Source organism: Cygnus atratus, chromosome 23 (assembly GCF_013377495.2).
Source record: "Cygnus atratus isolate AKBS03 ecotype Queensland, Australia chromosome 23, CAtr_DNAZoo_HiC_assembly, whole genome shotgun sequence".
Classification (NCBI taxonomy): domain Eukaryota; kingdom Metazoa; phylum Chordata; class Aves; order Anseriformes; family Anatidae; genus Cygnus; species Cygnus atratus.
This window is the reverse complement of record NC_066384.1, coordinates 2,300,339-2,321,550: the sequence shown is the minus strand read 5'-3', so window position 1 is coordinate 2,321,550 and position 21,212 is coordinate 2,300,339. Positions and strand designations below refer to the sequence as shown.

General features: G+C 59.6%; 1 protein-coding gene across 2 annotated transcripts; it reads left to right on the top strand.

Annotated features, from left to right (window-relative positions):
• The first annotated feature begins 1,331 nt into the window (after positions 1-1,331).
• On the top strand, positions 1,332-4,664 carry C23H1orf216 (chromosome 23 C1orf216 homolog). Of its 2 annotated transcripts, none has more exons than XM_050715184.1 (2): positions 1,332-1,392; positions 2,671-4,664. In XM_050715184.1, the coding sequence occupies exon 2, from the start codon at positions 2,687-2,689 to the stop codon at positions 3,437-3,439; it is 753 nt and encodes a 250-aa protein (XP_050571141.1). In that variant the 5' UTR covers positions 1,332-1,392; positions 2,671-2,686; the 3' UTR covers positions 3,440-4,664. The 2 variants fall into 2 exon arrangements, with proteins under 2 accessions (XP_050571141.1, XP_035418042.1); XM_035562149.2 differs by having other exon boundaries at positions 1,374-1,392; positions 2,675-4,664.
• The last annotated feature ends 16,548 nt before the right edge of the window (positions 4,665-21,212 follow it).

Below are 21,212 nucleotides of genomic sequence, written 5' to 3'. Positions count from 1 at the left end.
AACACAAACCCGTGCTAACAAACAAACACCGAGCTCACAGCAGAGCAGAGCCCATTGTTCGCCCTGTTTTTTTTCCTTTCCTGCCCATTCACAGACGCCTCTGAGCCGGTTTCTGCCTTTCCTGTGGGACGGGAATGTTTCATTTCTTTAATCTCGGGCTTTCCTAGAAGACGTGCCACAGCCCAAGCAGCCCAGGTTGTGGCTCCCACTCCCACCAATTTCTCCTCGAAGCCTCCGGGGCTGGAGCAGCCAGGAGCAGGGGCTGGCTGGCGGCCTGTGGGGCAGACGGGGGGGCTAAAAGGACGCACCTATCACTTATCGGTGATATTCCCTTGCTCCAAGCCTCTGCAATGGGGTGGGCTTGGGTTGCAGAGCCCCCGCTGTGCTCCTGCCCCGTGTCCCCCAGCACCGCTGTGGGATGCTGGTGAGGGCCACGTCCAGACAGAGCCAGCAGAGGCGCCCGTCCCAGGGCCTCTCTGTCCCCCCCCAGCTCTCCCCAGCCACGCACCCCAGCCCCACAAAGCATCTTTATCCCCTGGTCACCCGCAGCGCTTCATGTGACCCCCCCGAGCCCCCGTGGGAGCCGTCTGATGTGGCGAGGGGCAACAACGGCCCCATTGAGAGATGGGGCTCCCACTGCCCCCCTCACACCCCCCAGGGGCCCTGCTGAGCCTCACGGGACCCCCAGGACCGGGGCTGGGATGGAGCCGTCGTGTCCCAAGCGTGGCCACCTCCCTGTGTGGCTGCACCCACGGGTACCCCCGAGACCTCACTGCCCACGGGGGGGGGTGTGTGGGGGCTGCATCCCCAAACCCACTGCCCACAGAGGGGGGTCTGCATCCCCGTGACCCCACTGCCCACGGGGTGTGTGTGTGGGGGGCTGCAACCCCACGATCCCACTGCCCACGGGGGGTGTAGGAAGGGGCTGCATCCGCACGACCCCATTGCCCACAGGGATGGGGGGGGGGGGGGGGGGCTGTAACCCAACACTACTGCCCACGGGGGGTGTATGGGGGGGGCTGCATCCCCAGGACCCCACTGCCCACGGGGGGGGGGGTGTGGTGGGGCTGCACCCCCGCGCCCCCAGCCCCTCTCCGTCCTCCCCCCCCCGAACACTCCCCCCGCCCCCTCCCGTGGGACCCCGCGGCCACGCGTGGGCGGGGGCCACGTCCCGCTGCGCGCCCCCCACGACCCCCAGGACCCCCTCAGGACCCCTCACGGCCCCCCTCAGTGCCCGGTGCACCCCCCCCCCCCCCCCCGGCCCCGTTTAAGCAGGGCGGGGGACCCGGGGCGCCGTCGGAAGTGCGGGGCCGCGGCACCTCCCCGCTTCCGCTCCCCCCCCCCCCCGGCGGCGGCGGCGGCGGCGGCGGAGCTGCGGGCCCGGGGCTGCCGGTGAGCGCTGCCTGCCCCGGGGGGGGGGGGGGGGGGGGCGGCGGGGAGCACCGGGTGTGCGCGGGGAGGGGGCGGCAGGGCCGGGGGGGGCGGCTCGGGAACGGGGGGGAGGCTGCAGGACCGGGGGGGGGGGGGGATGCAGGACGGGGGGGTGGGAAGCAGGACCGGGGGGGAAGCAGGACCGGGGGGGGGGGGCACAGGACCGGAGGGGGGGTCTGCAGGACCGGGGGGGGGGCTGCAGGACCAGGGGGATGCGGTAGGACCGAGGGGGGGGCTGCACGATTGGGGGGTGCCCGCAGGACCTTGGGGGGGGGGGGAGCGGGACCGGGGGGGCTGCAGAAGGACCGGGGGGGGGGGGGGAGGCGCGGGATCGGTGAGGACCCTGCAGGACCGGGGGGGGACTCAGGACCGGGAGGGGGGGGGGTCTGCAGGACTGGGGGGTCCTCACCGGGCCACCCCATACCGTCACGGCTCTTCCCCACACGTGTTCGGGACCCACGGCGGTGCCACAGGTCACAGCTCAAGCCCCCTCCCCCCCCCCCCCCGGTTCCCCGGGCTGGAACCGGGACCCCCGAGACCCCCGGTGGGCAATGGCAGGAAGCCTCCAGCGGGTCCTGGGAGCGTGTCCCAGGATCGCGTCCCACTGCTGATGGCCTGGCGAGAAGCACCGGGGTCGCCTTCCTTCTTCTGCCCCCAGCCCCGCTGCTGTGGGTCCTGCCGGAGCCCAGACACGACCCCAAACCCAACCCTGGGGGGGGGTCAGCAACATGTTCAGGGATCCCCCGCAGTGTGACCCCTTAAAGAAACCTTCCTGCTGCTGGAGCCGCAGCTCCTTCCCGGCAAACCTCCACCGGCACGGCATTAATTATTTGGCAGACACAGGCATGAGCGTGCCGGCTGCGTGCCCGCGCCCCGCGGTGCCCCCCAACCCTTGCCGAAAACGTGGCCCCAAGCGGGGTGCCTGCCCCAGCCGTGCCCCCCCTGCCCCGGGGCCATTTGGGGCTCCCAGCCCAGAGGCACCTGAAAACCCCAGGGCAGGAGTTTGGCCTCAGCAGCTTTAAATGAGGCAAATGAAGTAAGAGGGCGTTAGCCTCCTTGTTCAGCCGGTCCTGGCGGTGCCAGCCCTTGCACACGCTTGTCATGGCTCACAGCGTGCCCTGACCCCCAGCACCCCAAACCTCCCAAACCCCTTATCCCACAGCCCCCCCTGTGCGCGTTGCGAGCCCCCCATTGACACCAGCGCGATTCCCTGTGGCTCAGCCCTGCTCTCTCTTGCAGGCAGGAGCCCAGCGAGATGTTTGCCGTCTGCCTGCCCGATGCCCCATCGAATTCCCCATTCCCAGGGGGCCCCGTGCTGGGCACAACCTTCCCGGGGGCTGGGGGCTGCAGCCCCGACCCCAACTGCAACTTCTCCGGGGAGGCGTGCGACAGCAACCAGAACTGGAGCCGCCCGGCGCTGGGCAGCGGCGGGGCCGAGGGGGGCGAAAACACGCCAAATCTGTCCGACAATCTGCTGTTATTAACGCGGAGACAGACGGGTCAGGGCGGGCTTAGGGACGCCCCCCCGAGCGCAGCGCGTCCCCCCGAGGAGGGCGAGCGCAGCCCCCCCGAGGGAGCGGAGGTCGGGGGGGCGGCGGGCGGCGAGCCCGCCAGCTCCCCCGCGGAGGACAACGGCTACGCCAGCAGCGCGCTCAGCATCGACAGCCCCGACAGCGCCTGTGGTGGCTCCTGGGACCCCCCCGGAGACCCCCCGGAGACCGAGCCCCATCCCGAGCCCCTGTTCCCGGTGCTGGCGGAGGCGGTGCAGCACCTCCAGGACAAGGAGCGCTTCAAGGAGCGGGAGAAGGAGAAGCACCACGTGCAGCTGGTGATGTACCGGCGCCTGGCCCTGCTGCGCTGGATCCACGGCCTCCAGCAGAAGGTGGTGAGCCAGCAGAACCGGCTGCAGGAGAGCTTCGACACCATCCTGGACAACCGCAAGGAGCTGATCCGCTGCATGCAGCAGGGCGCCCCGTGCCCCGCCGCCGCGGCCGCCCCCGCCCTCTGAGAGCTGCCCTGCTCCCAGCCGGGGTTTGTTGAGCTGCCGGGGGTGAGGCTCGCCTCCTGTGCCCGATTTGCAGCCCTTTGTGCGAGCGTTCGACACCAGGAATTCCGCTGGCCACGTCCCTGGAGCTCTGCAGCTCCCTAAGGGTTTATTGCCGGATAACGCGCCCCGAGGAGGGTGTGCAGCGGGGTCTGTGCAGGACCACATCGGGTGTCGCGTGGCTCACGCAGCAGAGGCCACCCCGTTCTCTGCAGAACTTTAGAGGACATTTCTTCACCCACCTCTCCTCTTCCTCACTTGGCACATGCACCAGCATGCAAGGCTCCTGGCATGGTGTCGCCTCCGTCCTGCATCACGGACCTGGAACAGCCCGGTGGTGCTGAGCAGTGCTGGTGCAAGGTGTCCCGTGCGGTTCCTAGGGCCTCGCCCCAGTGCCCAGCCTAATGAAGCACGTTTAAAGCCCTGCAGATACGATCTGAGCTAATGCACCAGGTCCAGAGAGACAGAGAGAGAGAGAGAGAATGATCCTGAAAAGTGACCTCAGAACGGTTAAAAATAATTCCAAGTCTCAACTGCTTCAAATCCTGTATACTATTTTTTTTAAAATATATATTCAGTATTAGAGAAGAGTTAATTCCAATTTTTTTTACAACCAGGTTGTACACATGCACATCTGTGTGCTGTGGGAGCTGCTCCACCGCGGTGCATGATCAGGAAGCTGCTTGCAAAGTTGTGTCGTCTGTGTGTGTGTTAATTTATCACTTTAAAGCAAACAGTATTTTTTTCTAAGCTGCGTTTCATCCAGCGAGGACTGCACAGAGACTATGAAGAACAGCCTTGTTAAACAGAGATTAAAAAGGAGATGCTCTGCATGCTTGCTGTGTTTTCTCGAGAGCTTGCACGACATGTTCTGTTCAAGTTGCTGGTGTGGCAGGAGCAGCACCGTGGGGTCAGGATGCAGTCGGGAGCGGGCTGTGCTCCCGCCCTGCCCGGAGTGTGCAAAGCTGGGCACCGATTTAATTTCAGTTTAATTTCTCATCTGGAAAAGCCTGTGCTGCCCGCCTTGTCCCCGACGTGGGGCAGGAGGAGCCCGGCAGCGTCCCCACAAGCACCCGGCTGCACCAAAACCCCACGCTCGCGCTTGCTCCTGCTCAGCACCCGCTGCCTGCCTCATATCAGCCCACGGGCATCACGCACGCCCTAATAAAAACCTCGCAGGTGAAACAGCCGAGTGGATTTATTCCTTTATTCCCCCGCAGAAGCACGGTCCCCCCCTGACCCGGGCGCGTGGTGGGATGCGGGGCTGGAGCTGCCCCCTCCTGCGCTGAGCCTGGCTCCGGGCGGGCAGCGGCAGGGCTGGGGGGCAGCTCGGCGCTGATGGGGCTGGAGATAAAAACACCTGAGTGCTGACCCGAAGGTGACTTTGCCTCGGGCCTCGCAGAGATTAAATAGAGATGAAAAAAAGGCCTTTGAACCTTCCTTCACCCTTTTTTTTTTTTTTTTTTCCCTCCCCTTTTCTGCTGCTCCTCTACAGCCGCTGAGTCTCTGGGACCTGAAGGATGCGACAGCCCCATTTAAAACACTCAGGGGCTGGGGTAGCAATGCCTGAAGGGGACTCCCGGGCAGGGCAGCTGCTTTTTTCCACCCTTTAAATCACCGGGCAGTGGGGGCCATGAGGAGCTGTGTCCCCAGCCCCTGCCAGCCGGGTTCGTGGCCATTTTTTGGCTGCTGGCTTGTGCGAGCCCGCGGCACGGGGGCTCAGGAGGTTGAGAGGAACATGAGACCTCGGGCCGGCTGCTCTCCTTAGCCAGCCGAGGGATTCTCTGTTTGTCTTGGTCGAATGCTTTACACAAATAATTATTTCCAAGGTAAATATTGTGAAAATCCAGATTATTTGCTCAAGAAATGAAAGAATAACTGTGGGAGCAGATCAAAGGGGTGGATCTGCTCCGCCAGCAAGAGGCTTCCTCCCCGAGCGCTGGGAGCCCCGATGCCTGTGCCCCCGGAGCTGGGTGTAGATGGCCAGCCGTGATTTGCAAAATCCACTTCGTCCCAAGGTTTTCCACCCCCAGCTCCGATACCCAAGCGAGATTTGCGAATTAATTAACCCCCCGCACCGACTGCAGGGGGGGAAAACAAAGACGCAAAAACCCGTGGGGCTGAGCCTGTGCCAGCTGCGGAGGGTGATGTCCTTGCTGCGCATCCCGGAGGATGGTGACCCCGCAAAGAAATCCCCCCGCAGCCCCGTGCCAGCCCTACCCAGGCCCTCGTGGCTGAGGATCTGGCCACAGCTGGGCTCAACCCGGCCCCACGCCGGACATTTCTCCGTCCTCAGGGATTTCCAACCTCTCCGTAAGTAAGGGGCCAGATTCTTCTCCTGCAGATGGATGCTGTGACTCTCGGGGTCTGCGCAGAGCTGCTCCGGCCTCGGAGCCCCCCCAGCCCGGTGGCACAACCCAGTGACACCAGCGGGGTCTGGATCCGGCCGCCCGGTGGGGCTGGAGCCGGGGCTCGCACGTGACGGCTTCCTCGGCACACGGGGAAAATGAGCCATGGACCTCGGGGCATGTGAGCCTGAATTTCCATGCGCAGCAGACAGGGCCCTTTGTTTTTAAGGTCTCCTCTGAAAGTTTATTGTTATTATATTAAAGCCCTGTAACACTGGGCCGATTTTACTGCGCAAAGCAAGGTTTGGCAAACGGTGCCTTTCTTTGAAAGTTAAAATAATGGCATAGAAGAAAATCAAGCATTTATGAAGGTTCGGAGGGAAACATTTTACCTTGTAATTTGAATCCATCCTAACTATTTCCAGTGTTTTGTGGGCTTAAAAAAAAGGCCTTTAAAAATAAAATCGTACGATGTGATAACTGATGCCATGAAAGTACAAAAGAAAATTAATCAACGTGGGCCATTAACATCCAGAGATCCAGACGGGGACTTACTTAAAGCCCTTTTGTTTTTGCAGTTTATTTCCACTCTGAAAAGTGACTCTAAAAAGGGCGTCCTGGCCTCTTCCATTTGTTGTGTCTCAGGGACTTCCAGCTCTCCCACGCTCGCTTTGCAGCGGGAAGGGCTTTTCCCCGCACCCGGCAGCCCCGTCCTGCGCCACTGCCCTCCCCGGGGCGAGGAGATGAGCTCAGCCCTTATAGAATCCATATGTGCTGCCGTGGCGGAGCACCTGCCGCTGCTTGGGAGGTCCTGGAGGAGAGGAGAGGAGAGGAGAGGAGAGGAGAGGAGAGGAGAGGAGAGGAGAGGAGAGGAGAAGAGAGGAGAGGAGAGGAGAGGAGAGGAGAGGAGAGGAGAGGAGAGGAGAGGAGAGGAGAGGAGAGGAGAGGAGAGGAGAGGAGAGGAGAGGAGAGGAGAGGAGAGCAGCTCTGCCATGCATCACCCAGCAGGCTCAGCCGTCCTGCCCCAGGGCATCCGAGCTGGGCAGCCTTTTCCACGCAGCCCCTTATCTGTCGGAGCAGCACGGATCTGCAGCCCCCCGTGCGGGGGAAGAAAAAAAGGGATGGGTTTTTGGGGCTTCACCCCATGCCCGTGCTTGAGCCAGGGTGGGAGGAAGAGTCGGGGTAAGGGGATGGGGGACGTGCCCCACTGCTGCGTGGTGAGCATGGCCACGGGATGCTCTGACCTGGCAGTGTGCTGCTTCTCCTCGTGCCTCTTAGCGGGGAAGGCTCCTTACCCAGCCAGGATCTGTTTTTGTGCTGCCCACAGCAAGTGGCATGGAGTGGTGCTGAGCCCGTCGTGCAGCCCCTTGACAGCCCTCGTGTTTCCTCCCTCGGGCAGGAGACGAGCAGGGTGCAGCGCCCTGCAACGCGCTGCTCCTGAGAGCAGCTGCACGCCCGCTCGGTGCTGACCTCTGCGGAAGCTAAATATAAACCAGCAGCACTCTGAGCCGTTCTGTGCCAGCCCAGCCAGCAGCGAGGCTGACATTTCAGCTCGCTAGGGCAGCAAGCACCGGGTTAGCGATTCAAACAAAGGCGCTCAGCCCTTTCGCTACCCCAGCGCGCTCCGGTGCGTGGCTGAACCGCGCTTCACGCTGTTTTCCAGCTCCCCGATATTTTGTACTTAATTTTCAACGCGTTACATCAGCAGCACAACCCAGCCCCCTGCTCAGCAGCAGAGCAAAGCAGCGCCGATGCTGAGAGCTTGGGGTGCGAGGGGACCGCAGGCAAGTTTGGGAAGGCTGGGGGTGGTCTCCCTGCCTGCACTGCCCAAACGCCAGGACGCGCTGCCAAACTCTGCACACCCAGCGCATCTCCCCAAAACCCACGAAGCACTCAGAAAGGGGCACTGCCCGGCGTGGATTCGCACAATGATGCCGGCTCCTGCGTGCATCACGCTGCAGACAGCGCCCGCGCACGTGTGCCGGAGCAAAGCGCGCCGGGACGTGACCCCCCCGACGTCCCCCGCTCCGGAGGTGTCGCGCTGCCCGCGTCTCCTCTTCATCGGCACCGCGATGGGGAAGGCACCGAGCGCGCGGCTCTGCCACGGTATCTGATGAAAACGCAGTTTGAGCCTGCCTTCTTTAATGATTCCCTTTGAAATGTTGTTGCTTCCGCACATCCCCCTTCGGGGTAGAATATTAAGCAAGAGCAACTCGGCTGGAAATTCAGATTGTTTTCGTGTCTGTTTTCATTTACATTTTAATGATAGAGAAATCTTATAAATCAGGCTATTTGCAGCACAGCTCCTCAAAAGGAAAGGGGGAAAAAAATCAGCTGCAACGATCTCACCTCTGCCCTCTGCAAACTGCACCAGGAGCTGGGGATTGACAGCAACTTTCTGCATGAAAATGCTCTTTTTCTTTGCCCCCTTTTCCAGCTCTGTTTTTGCACGGACAGCAGTGAGCTGAGCAGGCAGAAATCAGCTTTTGGGCGTCCCTGAGGTCGCAGGGGCTTTGCAGCAGCCAAGGCAGTGACTCTCTCGGTGGCCTGGGTGGTGACGGGCGCTGCACCCACGGGAGCAGGAGAAGGGACCAAGGAGGTGACCGGGTCTCATTGCCAGCAGCTCAAACCCATTCTGCCTTCAAACAGGGGCTGGGGACTTCTCCCCCCACGGGCAGAGCCCCATCCCGGGACCTGGGTGCGCTCAGCACCTCGCCAGCTCCTCGCATGGGGTAGGGGATCCAGCCCTCCCTGGGAAAACAGCTGGGAGTAAAGACCACTGGAAGAGAAGCAATAAACTCTCGGTTATTCTCCTGCCATTGAGGCCAATCAAGCTGCAAAGAGTGCCCCAAGGCCAGTTGTACATCATTATTTCGGAGCGCGTTCCCTGTGTGATGTAGTGGCTGTCTTGCTGCAGGGGAAGCCTTCGTGGCTTTAAGCTGCCGCGCTGAAATATCTCGAGCCCTGCAACCATGGGCTGGAGTCCCAGCAGCCTCGGTGCTGCACTTCAGACCTCCAAGGGGACAATAATCAAAGCGCCACGCGAGCTCGCTGTCTAGGAGCATTTGATTGAAGGCTTAAAAACGAGGGCTCTGCACGGACAGCCAAGAAACACCTCCCCAGCCCCAAACGGTGCTGGCTGCAGGGCTCTGCCGGCTCCTTTCGGCTGGGACAGGGGGGAGACGGTGGCGCTGGGCTGCTGATGTGTGGGATGGGGCTGCTGGGGACGGGCTCCAGAGCACCCGTGATGCACACAGAGATGAGCATGGCATCACCTGCACAAACCTGGGCATGGAAGTGCTGCAGCCTCATTGCTCACCTCCCTGCTCACCCCCCTGTCCTTCTGGCCCCGGCACCACAAAGCTGGAAGCGGAGGAAGGCTCAGGCTGGGGTGGCTGGAGGCAGGTTCCCATATTATCCATGCTTAGACTCAACCCGAAACGGCAGCTGTGAACAGCCCCCCCTGGGCTGCACTCGTATCTGGATGTTCCGTTTTGGGTTCATCTCCATTTTTTTCCAGCTTGCCTTAATTTCTGTGCTCTTTGGGCAGGGCTGGAAGGGAGAAGGCAGCTCCCAGCTCCCAGTCATGGATGGAGGTTGCATTTGCACTAGAGCAAAAAAAAAAAAAAAGAAAAAAGAAACATTTGTTTTTTGAAGTCCATTGAGGGATCTGATTTATTTTGCTTTCCAAAAATCTCCTTCCCCACCACGGCCTAGCACCATCCATATTTTTACGTTTTTGCTGAAAGCACCACGGGGCTGGGGAGGAAACGGCACTGCCCTTGGCACCGAGAGCACCGTGCCGCTCCTGCGCTGTGCTCTGGTACCAGCCTGGGCCCTTTCACCGAGGTTTTCATGCTCGAGCCACCCAAAAACCTCCTGGCCACGCGGGGAAGGGGTGAGCAGAGCCCAAACACCTTGCTGCCGCCTTATTTTCGGCAGGAGGCGAGGCGGCGGGACACGAGCCCCACGCGGGCACGCGTGGCGAACCCAACCCGCCGCAGCCCGGCGGCACGGAGGGAGCTGGGAAACTTTTTAAAAATTCATGAAAACGAAGAACACAAAGGCGAATTAAGAGGAGCCAGTAGCATCGGGGCTGAGTCTGTTTGGTGTTGATACTGCGCGGAATTAAGCCACGCTGGTCTTTCTCGTGGCCAGAGGGTAAGAAGAGGGCTCCCAGTGGAGAGGACCCAGCCCGGCGCTGGCAGCGCTGAGCGGGGATTGATAACCCGGCGCGGGGGGAGCGCCGCGACTCCCCCGGATGCTGCTCTAGGCCGAAAAGCCTGCATTTATCCCAGCGATAGCAGCCAAGCCAGCGCTGCAGGCCTTGGGGGTAAAAAAGGCTTAAAAACCCATCCTTCATTCAGCAGGCAGCTGAGGCAGGGAGGGGGAGGAGGAGGAGGCAAAAATAATGGAGGGCGAATTCAGAGCTGGGGGGGGGGCGGGGGCCGTGCCCCAGATGAGGGGCTCAGCCTGCCCCAAAACCCTGAAGTCCCCCAAAATGTGGTGGGAGGGAGGCAGAGGGAGGTGCCACCAGGAGGGGCTTGGAAGATGCCTTTGAAATTCAGGTGGGATTTTGCTTCCCCATCCCCAAATAACATCCCTCCTCGTCCCCAAATAACTTCCCTCCCCAACCCCCGGTGACCCACCCTGTGTGATCAGTGACGATCTCGGGGTCTCCTCACCCACGTCCCCTCCTGCACCCCGCCGAGGCCGCACTGCCAGCGGGATTTTTGCCGCAGGGGGCAGGTTCATCGGCCCCGTGGAGCAAATAACACGACGTGACAGCGAGAGCTGCCGAGCGCAGCCGGGGGGGGGGCCCGCACGAGGCGCTCACTGGGAGCAGCCGGTGATGGGGAGAGGATGCTGCAGTGACGGGGGGGGCAGGGAAAATGTCCCCAAAATGTCCTGCGCGTGGTGGGACCCCCGTGCCATGTGTGAGGCTGGTGTAGGGCACCGGGAAGGGAGAAGCGCCCAGTCCCTGGGGCAGGTGGCTCCTTGGGGACACACGTGCGTGGGGTAGCTCTCCATGGGAAACTTTTAAAACGGGCTCAGTTTGGCTGCAGACTGGAAGAAAACCAAATTTTGAAACCTCGAACGTTTTACGAAACCGTTCTTGTTTCCCAGCCAACCCTGCTTCTGAGCTCATCGGTGGCAGGGCCGGCAGGGCCATTAGGATAATCCAACCCGACAGCTCACACGGCACGGGCCAGAGGAGCGCACTCAACGTGTTCTCCACCAGCCCCCATTTCCAGCATCTCTTTTGGGAAAGCAGTCATCGTGGTGACCACTGCAAGCCTAAGAGCACCCGGAGAAATCCCCCTCCATATTTATGGGATCAGACACCTCTGGGACCCTGGGCAGACCCTCCTGGGGCACTGGGGACGTGCTGTTAGCTCCTGGTGGTGGCCACCGATGGCCGCGCTCTCCGGAGAGCTGGTCACCACCCGAGGTGACCAAAAGTGCCACCACCCAGCTTCTCCCCGTTGATGGGGGAGCCTCATGCCAAGTTGCTGGGTAGGGTGCGGAGCGCTAGGACTGCGCTGCGGAAATAATTCCGATTAGGCATGCGTGTAATTACAGATATCTTATCCAAACAGGAGGAGCCAGAACACCGGCGGGTATTGAGGGATGATCTTGCTGCTGCGGAGCGGGAGGCAACGCAGCGAGCGGGGCACCCCTGGCAGCAGAAATACCCCGACCCCATGGCCTAGGGCAGCCTGACGTGACCGTGAGCATCCCGAGCCTGTAGCACTGACATGGACACCCCTGCTTCCTGTCTGGGGCAGCTCTTGTCCCTTTCTCTCATGTTGTCCCTCCAAGGGACACCTACAAGGGACAGACGTATGGATAGGAGGCATCCACCGGGGCAGCCAGAAGGGAGCTGGGCAGCATCTTCAGGCCCTCAGTGGCAGGAGGTGACTTCTCCCCGACCACTTTTACAGACTGTGGTCAGCCAGGCTGCACCGCACATCTCCCTCTCCCATGCAGCCGTGGCAGCACCCCTGAGCTCCACCCCGTCCAGCCATTTTTAATTTTTATTTTTTTTTACTTAGATTCAGCCCAAACCTCGTGGCTGGTGCACTGCTGGCTCTGCCCACAGGGTGCTGGGGACACCAGCTCGGAGCCCTGTCCCCTGGGCTCGGTGGCATCCCCCGGCCATGGGGACAAGGTGTGGATGGAGCATGGGTGTGGGCTCGCCCTCGGTGCTCCGCAGCGTGTCGGAGCAGGCTCCCGTGATGAAGGGGAAAGGTGCGGGGAGCTCCTCGCAAATGAAAGGCAGCCCCTGCAGCAAACTCCTTGGAAATTACCCCATTGATGAATCTCTCCCGAAGTGACTGGTGATAAATGAAGCGATTACGGGACTGACCTGCCGGTGGGGCTGGATTTTTTTTGGGGAGGAGGCGGGTAATGGGGGCTCGCAGCTCTGTGCGGGAGGGCAGCCTTCCCCGCTGCTGCAGTTTGGGTTTTTTTTGGCCCCGTCACCTCCTAAAGCTGTATGGCCTCACTGGGCTCCTTCCCTTGCTCCTGCAGCTCGAGGTGCAGTGGAAGTGCCCGTCCCGTCCCCGGAGGGTTGTTAGCGGGGGGGTCCCGGAGCTGACGAGCCCGGAGCAGGGGCCGCTGCTGCTCTCAGCTGCGTTTGGTGGTCCCTGCCCGGACCGGGGGCTAACGCGTGTGAAAAGCAGATTTATTTTCGCCTCCGTTTCATATTCTTCACGCTCCGCGGCGTGAGACAAAGGCTCAGCTCTTCAATGGAGTCCTAAGAATAAACCCTAAACCTCATCAAATCCAATCCGCCAATAAAAATTGCCCGAACAAAAGGCCGGGGACGGAGGGCGGCGGCGGGGGCCTTTTCGCCCCGATAACAAGTTTTCACAAGACTGTTTATCCGCACAATTTGGAACGACACTTAAAATCTCTAATCCCAACAGGCATGAAAGTGCTTGTCCGGAGCAAGCAGGTGGGCTGTCCCGCCGCAGCCGAGTCGCCAAAGATGCTCGGTGGCCGCCTCGGCGCCCGTGGGGGTCACGGGGAAGGCGCTGAGACGGGGCAGCTGCAGCCTGAATGCTCCCCTTCAGCCTCAAAGCCTCTCCCCACCCCTCTCGCCATCCCACCCCCCTATTCAGCCCGCTTTTAAAAGGCAGCAAAATGGTTACAAGGGCTAAAGCAGAGGCGAGCAAAATGCTCCACAATAGGGAGGACAAAGGAGGGCTCGGGGCTGGTCCCTAATCCACAGCCCACGGCGATGCAGCCACGAGGATTAGAGCCGCTGCCAGGGGAGGGCTGCAGGGGCTCCCCCAGCTCCGGCCGGCCACGGGGGTCTTTTGGGGCGAGCCCTCCCCTGAGCTACGCATCCGGCCCCTCGGGGCAGGGGGGGACGTGGAAGGGCTGGGACAAAGCGAGGGAAGCGCCGGGCCCTCTTTCCCTCGGGGAGCAAGCGCCGCTTTTCAGGTGGGAAGCTGGAGGTGGGAGCTGGGGGGGGCAGCTAAGGGGGCAAAGCCCTGGCATAGGGGGAGCAGGAGGCACCCGGTCCTCACGGCCTCAGGGAGAGACCGCGGTGGCGGTTTGGGGAACCTCAGAGCAGCCCCAAATGCCATCACGAGGCACCGTGGGGCGGGCAGCGGGTCCCCTGGGACACAAGGGGCACCTGGAGTGTAATGAAGACTTTCCTCTGTAGTGGGTCACGGCCCTGCGACACCCACCCAGCCTCATTGCCTTCCAATTTCTCTCCCCAAAGAAATCCTTTACTCCTCCCAAAACCCAATAAAGCTTTAATAGCAAACAGTAGCTGCTACGTGGCCTGATTCTGGACTCTCAGGGCTTTGGGTGACCGCTGGACAGGGTGTCTACCCCTCTGGCTGCTCCCTCCAAGCTGCCACATTGGTGCCAAACACCCCAGGGTGAGCCTGTGGGCGGGGGATCCTGCCTGGGGACGAGCCCCAGCCCCAAGAGCAGGGGTCTCACGGCACCATTGAGGTTGGATGCTCGCCCCTTTTTCTGCGTGCACCCCAGCACCCACAGCACGCTGGGGCTCAGCCCGGTCTCACTGCCGGCACATGGTGCCCAGCTTCAGTTTTAGGAAAAACTCCTTTCTCCGGGCCTGAAGCCATCACCCAGGAAGGTGACATCCCTCCACACAACGTCAGGCCTCCTCTCCTTTTAAAGCTGGTCTTGAAATTAAGGTAATTATTTTCACAGCCTCCCCTTCTGCATTTCTGCCCCTGCGTTATCTGCCGGAGCAAGGCGCCGTCCCCTCCCCGAGCGCGCAGCAGACGGTGCGTGCTGCTAATCCCTTTAGCACCCCATAACTATCAGTTATATCATAACTATTAATTTATAAACCCAAACTGACGTCCCTTTCGCACGTGGAAGTGGTGAGAGAGGTGTCAGAGGGTCAACGTGGGGGCCGGAGCCCGCCGGGTGTTGCAGGGACGCGCCGCGGTGGCAGCCTGGCAGGAGACGTGTCCCGCCGGTCCCGTGCCTGGTGCTGAGCACGGATGGGCCTTAACACAGCGTGTCAGCACCCAAAGGTGCTGTTGTGTGGGTGGTACACAAATGTCCTCGTGTCCCAGAAGGGGCTGGGATGGCCAGGAGGAGGATGCTAGGGTAGAGGCGAGGGATGTGCTGCATGAGGCTGGGGACACCGTGGTCCCTGCAGCGCATGGCCAGGGCTTGGGCATCCCCAGCCCAGGATGCTCCAAGTGAAAAGGCGTTTAATTACTGTCAGCGCCTGAGCACCCACATCGAGGGAATAATTGCTCCCTCCTTTCCCCAAAGACGGGCCAGCGGCTGGTGGGAGCTCTGGGCTGCTTTTCCGATACGGGTTTGACATTCAAAGGGAAGGTCGGGGATCTGTCAGGGATCCTGGGAGCTACCCGTGGATCGCAGGGACCCACGAGGTTTGCTGGTGCCCAGCAGGTAGCAGAGACACAGCCCCTGCGAAGCTGTTCCTGGGGCGCAAAGAGCCCAGGAGTGACAATCTCTTCCATGCCCCGTAGTGCAAACAGGAACTGGGTTTCCACGCTTCCAGTCTGAGCCAGGCCGCCCCCTCCTTCTCTACAATAATTCCTGGTTAAAACCATGAAACTACAGCGAAAGCAACACCACATTTGGCCACGCCGTATACTTTTTCCTTCCCGTGTTCGTAGCGGAACAAAAGCTCTTGAATAAAGTAAAAAGAAAAAAGACCATAGCGAGGTCATGCTTTAAATTAGCATTCATTTACAAAGCCCAGACAGACCTGCTAAGCAAATTGTGGCCATTAATATATTAACAACAGATATTTCCCTACCGCTCCTTTGGGTCCTGGGCGCACCAGGGGCTCTGAGCAGGGCTGGATGCTGCACGGTGCCACTGCCACGCACCCGCCTGCTGCGGGAGGGTGGCGGGGTGACCTCAATACCGGGGGTGACCAGGCACCTCTAATCCCCTCTTTTAATTGATTACTCTCACCCAGCCCCCGAGGCAGTGAGAACGGGGGACCCACCCTCTATAGATTAGCACCCTTTAGTTTACAGCTCAGCCACTTTTTCAGTCCTTTGCCCTGCAGCAATGCATGAAAATAACACTAATCTCATTAAGGACAGAAGGGAGCCCTTCAAAGTTTATTAATAATGGGAGCAGACAGGGAGAGAGCTGGGCTCTGGGTCAGATTTCAAAGCCGGGGGAAGCGGCAGGGGCTGTGTTTGCCAGGCAGGAGGTTTGCTCTGGTTTAAGTCAGGTTTGGAGGCTGCTGGTGGGCATCGAGGGGATGGGGACGGCTGCGAGAAGTGACGGGGCCAAGCAGGAGGGCAGGAGCAGCACGGGGATCCAGGGGCTGTTCCTCCATCAGCACTGGTCTCTTGGGTCTTGGGGCTGCTCCCCCATCATGCCTACAAGGTCTTCTCACCTGCAAAAAGTGGGAAATGAGGCATTAGGTTTAAATACCAGAGTGAAGGGGCCTATGTTAAATAAAAGGTTAAGGTTTTCCAAAGCTAAAGCAGCACCGTGTCCCTGATTTTGGTGGTTTTGTCTCTTTTAGGTAAAATTGTAGGATTTTTCCCCTTCCTGCCTCCCCTGCTCAGCTCCTGGGCACATCAGCAGGCCCAGCATACACGTCCCCGGCACAGCACCCCTGACCCCAAGGAGCTCTTTGGGCCTCTCCTCCCCAGAGAGGACAGACCTCGGGCTTCTCCCTCCTCTCAGCTGACCCCAGCTCCCCAAAAAGCATCAGCGGGGCCCTGAGGAGCCCCCAAATGCTCCCTAATGAAGAGACCCCAAAGAGGAGCGCAGCACAGAGGCGCATCCCGCCTTGCAGGCTCCCCTCCAGCAGCAGGGCAGCAACCAAGCCCCCAGCTCAGCACCAAACCCCTGCCCTCCCTGTGCCTCCTCTTTATGCTCTTTCCCCTCCCTCCCCGCTGCCCAATTATCACCCTGTTAAACTGCACAGCTGCCGGGACTTTCATCTTCAGGCTTGCGCCCCGCAGGTTTTACCCTCACCTCGCAGCGCTGGTGTGAACAGGAGCTGGAGGAGAGCTCGCCCCGGCGCCTCCGCTCCCGCTCCTCGCAGGGCTGGGCTCCCGCGAGGGGCCGAGCTGCACCTCCATCTGCTTGGGCTTCGGCGGGTACTAATTAGCGGGGAGAGACCCCGAGAACAGCCTGAAATTTGGGGGAGCGGAGCGATGGGATCGCCTGCGAGCTGGCACCGTGCTCCCACGGGCAGCTCGGTGCTCGCCATGGGACGGGGACACTAAGCACATTTTGTGGAGGGCTTTCAGGGCCTTACTGGCAGATCTGTAATGGTGACAAGCAGGCTATTAGTGCTCCAGTGGAATCGCTTTCTAAGAGATCATCCGATTTCGTTTAAGCTGCCCGAATCCCCCCATCAAAGGCCGTGTGTTTTTAAAGCTTGCTCCACATAAAGTGTGCCGAGGCCGAGACGCGTTTTGAGGGATACACCTTGGTTTACTGACTTCAAAAAGGCAGAGGACAACACAAATGCTCCGGAGGCAGCAGGCCAGGCTTCACCGTGCAGCAGGAGCTCGGTGCTGCAGGACCTGAGCACGGTGACCAAGATTTCCAGCACAACTTTGGGGTTTGGGTGCTCGGATCCCGTAACGGGTTGCCACAAATCCCAGATTTGCAAACCATGGAAGGAGAAGGCTTTCCTCGAGTTGCTGAGATGAATCGCGGTGGAGTCGTGCGCCCAGCCCACGTAACACGCTCCCGACCATGCTCCGGCCCCCGCTGGGGCTATCTGCAGAGCGGGGGGCTTGGGGTGCAGCCCCGCGGGCCGGGGGGGCTGCAGGGAGGATGAGAGACGGAGCGCGAGGAGGGAGGGTCCCAGGCTGCGATCCCTCCAGGCCCAACCTAATCACCATCGCTCTGCATTATTACCCTGCCTAACGCGGCATGCTTTTAAATAAAATATGCAAAGATTTCTCAAATTATTTCCCCAGGGCAAGTGCGTTTTCTATCTTCGCTCGTGCATGTTAATCTGAAAAATGCAAATTCTGCACACACCCCCATCTGTTGGGGCTTGGCCATTTATTAACTTCTTTTTTGAATGTGAAATGTTTCTTTCTTTTATATATATATATATATACGAAAAAGCAATGAGTTTTGTTATCTCTGCTTATATTTTATTTCATTTAGAGAAAACAGGTTTTAATGGATAAAAAAAATAATAATAATAAGATGGCCCCGAGGTGGCGAGGATTACGACTCACTCAACACTGGAGTTTTAATCAGGATTATGGCTATGAGAAGGCTGCCCCTGCTTTAAGGAGAAAAGTGGATGTGCAGGGGATGTGACTTGCTGGTTTGTTTAGCCGGGCTGAGCCGAAAGAACATCCTGAGGGGCTGCGGGGCTGTCCCTGTCCCCAGTGCTGGGGGTGACAGTCCCCAGGTCCGGCAGCCCCGCTCCCCTCTCCGTCATTAGGGCTCCTTTGCAAAACCATTAAGAATATAAAGAAAAACACAACTACGCACAGAAAAAAAATTAAAAAAGGGGGGGAAGCAGCGACCCACGCCCGGGCTGTCCCTGATGAGAACCCGATGTGACAGAGCTCAGCGTGCTGAGCATAATTGGAGGCCCACGGACAAACTTGCGCACAGACCAAACGCGTCCCGTCCCCGACCCTCCGGGCTGGGACTGCAGCCTGGCTGCCTCTGGGAGCGTCCGTGTCCACCTGTAATGAGACAAAAGCCAGGCAAACGCATGCGGGAAGGGAAAGAGAAACTCTCTGGAAATGAGATCACAGTCCTTTCTGCTAAACGAGTGTCCTGCAGCTACTAAACCCCAAATAACCCTCGTTGCGGCCGCGCGCTTGGGGCAGCGCAGGAGCGATCGTTTCTGCTCCCGCACCGCCCCGAGCCCCCATAGAGCAGGACCATGTGTTTGCTTTATTTCAGGTTTTTGGAGCACTCCTGCTCCCAATTCCCCCAGGCACACGAAGCTCGGGAGCGATGCACAAATGGGAAGAAATGCACAGTGTGTTTTTGGGGTGCCGGTGCTTGCGTGACGGGCAAGGGCGAGCGGGGTTACACTGGCCACCGATAAAGGAACTTCTTGCAGCAGCGCCTGGGCATGCAACTGAAGGAGACGCAGGGGAAAAGGAGTCCTAAATCTGCTTTCATGCCATTTGCAAAACAGGGTGGGATGCTCAGTCCTCAGAGGCAGTTGTGCTGTTTTTACTGCCGCCAAGTTGAACTGTCTGTGTTAAAAACACCCCCTACTCGCTCACGTACATAAACAGATTTTATTACATCCGTCAGCAGACACCGTGCACCCCAGGGCCTGGGCAGGCACTCAGAACACCACACCAAGTGCCCAGAGCTGAGCAGTTCTGTTCTCACGCAGCAAATCTCGCCTGGCCTGGCTGAAGTGCCCCTGGGCTGCCAGCGCAGCCGGGTCGGTTGGACCACGCTCACCTTCCTCTTTCTTTCTGTGGACAAAACTCTCCATGGATATCTTACATTTCTTGGAAAATAGTCTGAGTTAAATGTGGGAAGACTCCCCAGCTGCTAGCCTGGAGATTTCTTATTTCTCCTCTCCTTCCATCTCCATTTGGTTCCAGGAAAAGAGAAGCGTGGGAAAAGATACTGAGGCATGGCGGGGGAATAACAAACGGGAGGGCTGTGCTGTGATTTCCACTGGAAGCCAAATTTGACTCCAGTTTGGGAGTTTGGGCAGTCAGTGTGGTCGGGTTTCCCCAGCTTCAGAGGTCGGGGGTCGGTGTCTGTGCCCCTTTTGCCTCTGGGTACAGGGTCGGATTCGCCAGGGCTGCAAGCACCCAGGTACAGAGCTGGCACCGCAGCCCCGGGCGCCAACCATCGTCCTCCTGGCAGAGTGAAGGGCCTCTGAGCCGGCTCTCTTGAACCCTCTCATTATTAACGTGTTCAGCACATGGAGCTGTTCTCCAGGCAGCCACTTACTGCTTGCTTTCAGACAGGGCCTGGTGGCACAGTGACAAATGAGCCGGCAGCTTGGCCTCCTCTGGCTGCGTGGCAGCAGAACCCCTCTCCATCCCCGTGCTCGGACAGGGCTACAGAGACCCCCAGCTCTGAGCTGCCCCCTGCACAGACTGGGGCTGGGAAGCCCCCTGCTAGCTTGTTTTAGTACAGAAAAGCTTCTTCCAAAATAACCTGGACAAAACTCCATCACTGGACAAAGGCCTGGCTTATAGAGGTGCTTCTCCAGCTCTGTCCTTGGGCAGCTCCATGCCGGTGCTGCTGGCAGCTGCCTGGCAGCCAGGTGGGAACTGGGTCCTGTCCCATCCGAAGGGCTCGATGCCAAAGGGGTCTGGGGGCTCAGGAAGCTGTGACACCCACCTGGCTGCTGCCCCGACCCCACGGCCCAGTCTGGGCACCCTCCTGCCGCGGCACAGGGAAGCAACCGGCTCTGGCCCTTTAACACCGTGCCGGAGTCCCTTTTTTTCTCTCTTGTTAAAAGATGTCTGGGAGGGGAACTGCCAATCTGAAAAATGATCCTTTCTTTTTTTCCATTTTCTTCCTTCTCTCCTTCTAGCTTGCGCTCATCTGTTCAGGTGAACCGCAGGCACATTCATTAAATCTCTGTCTTTGACACCTCAGCTGCTTTGGAGCCCTGGGCTGCTCTTTCTCTTCCCTTTCTGTGCTGTTTTTCTCTTTCCCCATCTCCAAGCCCGCCTGATCAGCACACCAAAGCAGCAAGAGCAAGCAGCAGAATGGTTAACTAAGCAGAACTCGGCAGCGAGGTGCTGACGGCCGGCTTTGCCTGCACGGCTGGGTACAGGGAGCCGGCGGGGCAGGATGGGGGGAGTCGGATGGGGAGCACCGGGCACCGTGGGCAGGGCTGGAGCAAAACCCCGAGGAGCAAAAACCAAAATGTGCATCCTCAGCATGTCCTGACTGCGGGGGCATCGGGCTCTGAATGTAGAGCTGGCCCCTTGGCCGTCCTTGTCACCGACATGGTGACGTGGTTGCAGGACAGAGGTGCACAAGGCACAAGGGACAAGGGACAGCCATGAGCTGGTGGCAGGTTCGGAGCAGACAGGCAGGAGCAGAGAGCATCCCTCCAGGAGAGGCAGAACCCACCAAGGAGGAGGTTTGGGGCCGGATCCGGACCTCGGAAAGGTGCAGGTCGCATCCTGGCTCGCCCCAGGTGGGTGCAGCGCCTCGCACCCTGTTCAGCGGGGTGACAGTGGGACGTGGGGACACGTCCTGTGGGAAGGGACCGGCCCAAGAGCTGCTCCGGGAGCTGGGCCCTGCCAAGCTGTGAATTCCTGCAGAGTTTTGTTAGCGGGATCGGCGCGCAGCCTGGTGCCCTGCTCCGAATTAATTATCCGCTGACACGATTTCGCTTCTTTCCCTTTGTGTTATTTTAATTAACAGAGATCTCCTCCAAGCAAGCCAGCTGTCATGTAAATTGTAAAACTGTCAGCATGTACAGGAACTTAACAGGGATTTTAAAAAAGCATTGCACAAAGGGATGTGCTACTTTCCCTTTTATTTTTTTTTCCCTTTTTTTAGAAAAAAAAAGCTTGCACATTGGTAAAGTAGAAAAAAGTGTGAAGGCTGGGATGGGACGGAAAAAGCCCGGCTTTTATTTCAGGTCCATTCATTGTGGTGCGGGGTGCGTGCAGCTAGGCCTCTTGTGTGGGTGCTGAGCACTGGGCGCGATGCTGTGAGGGGCTTGGGGACACTCCTCATGCAAGGGAAGGTCCCTGCGCTGGCAGGGAGATGTCAGTGGGTTTGCTATAACCTCTCTGTTCCGTGTCTTTTGCCCAATCTCGTTCACATTTGCCCTGAATTTGACAAGGGACGCGCCTGCCACGGGGCTCTGCCCTCTGTGCTTCCATGCCCGTTCCCATCCGGGCCTGGGATTTTGAGCCGTGAGCTGAAATCAGGCAATTCTTCCCCAAACCAGG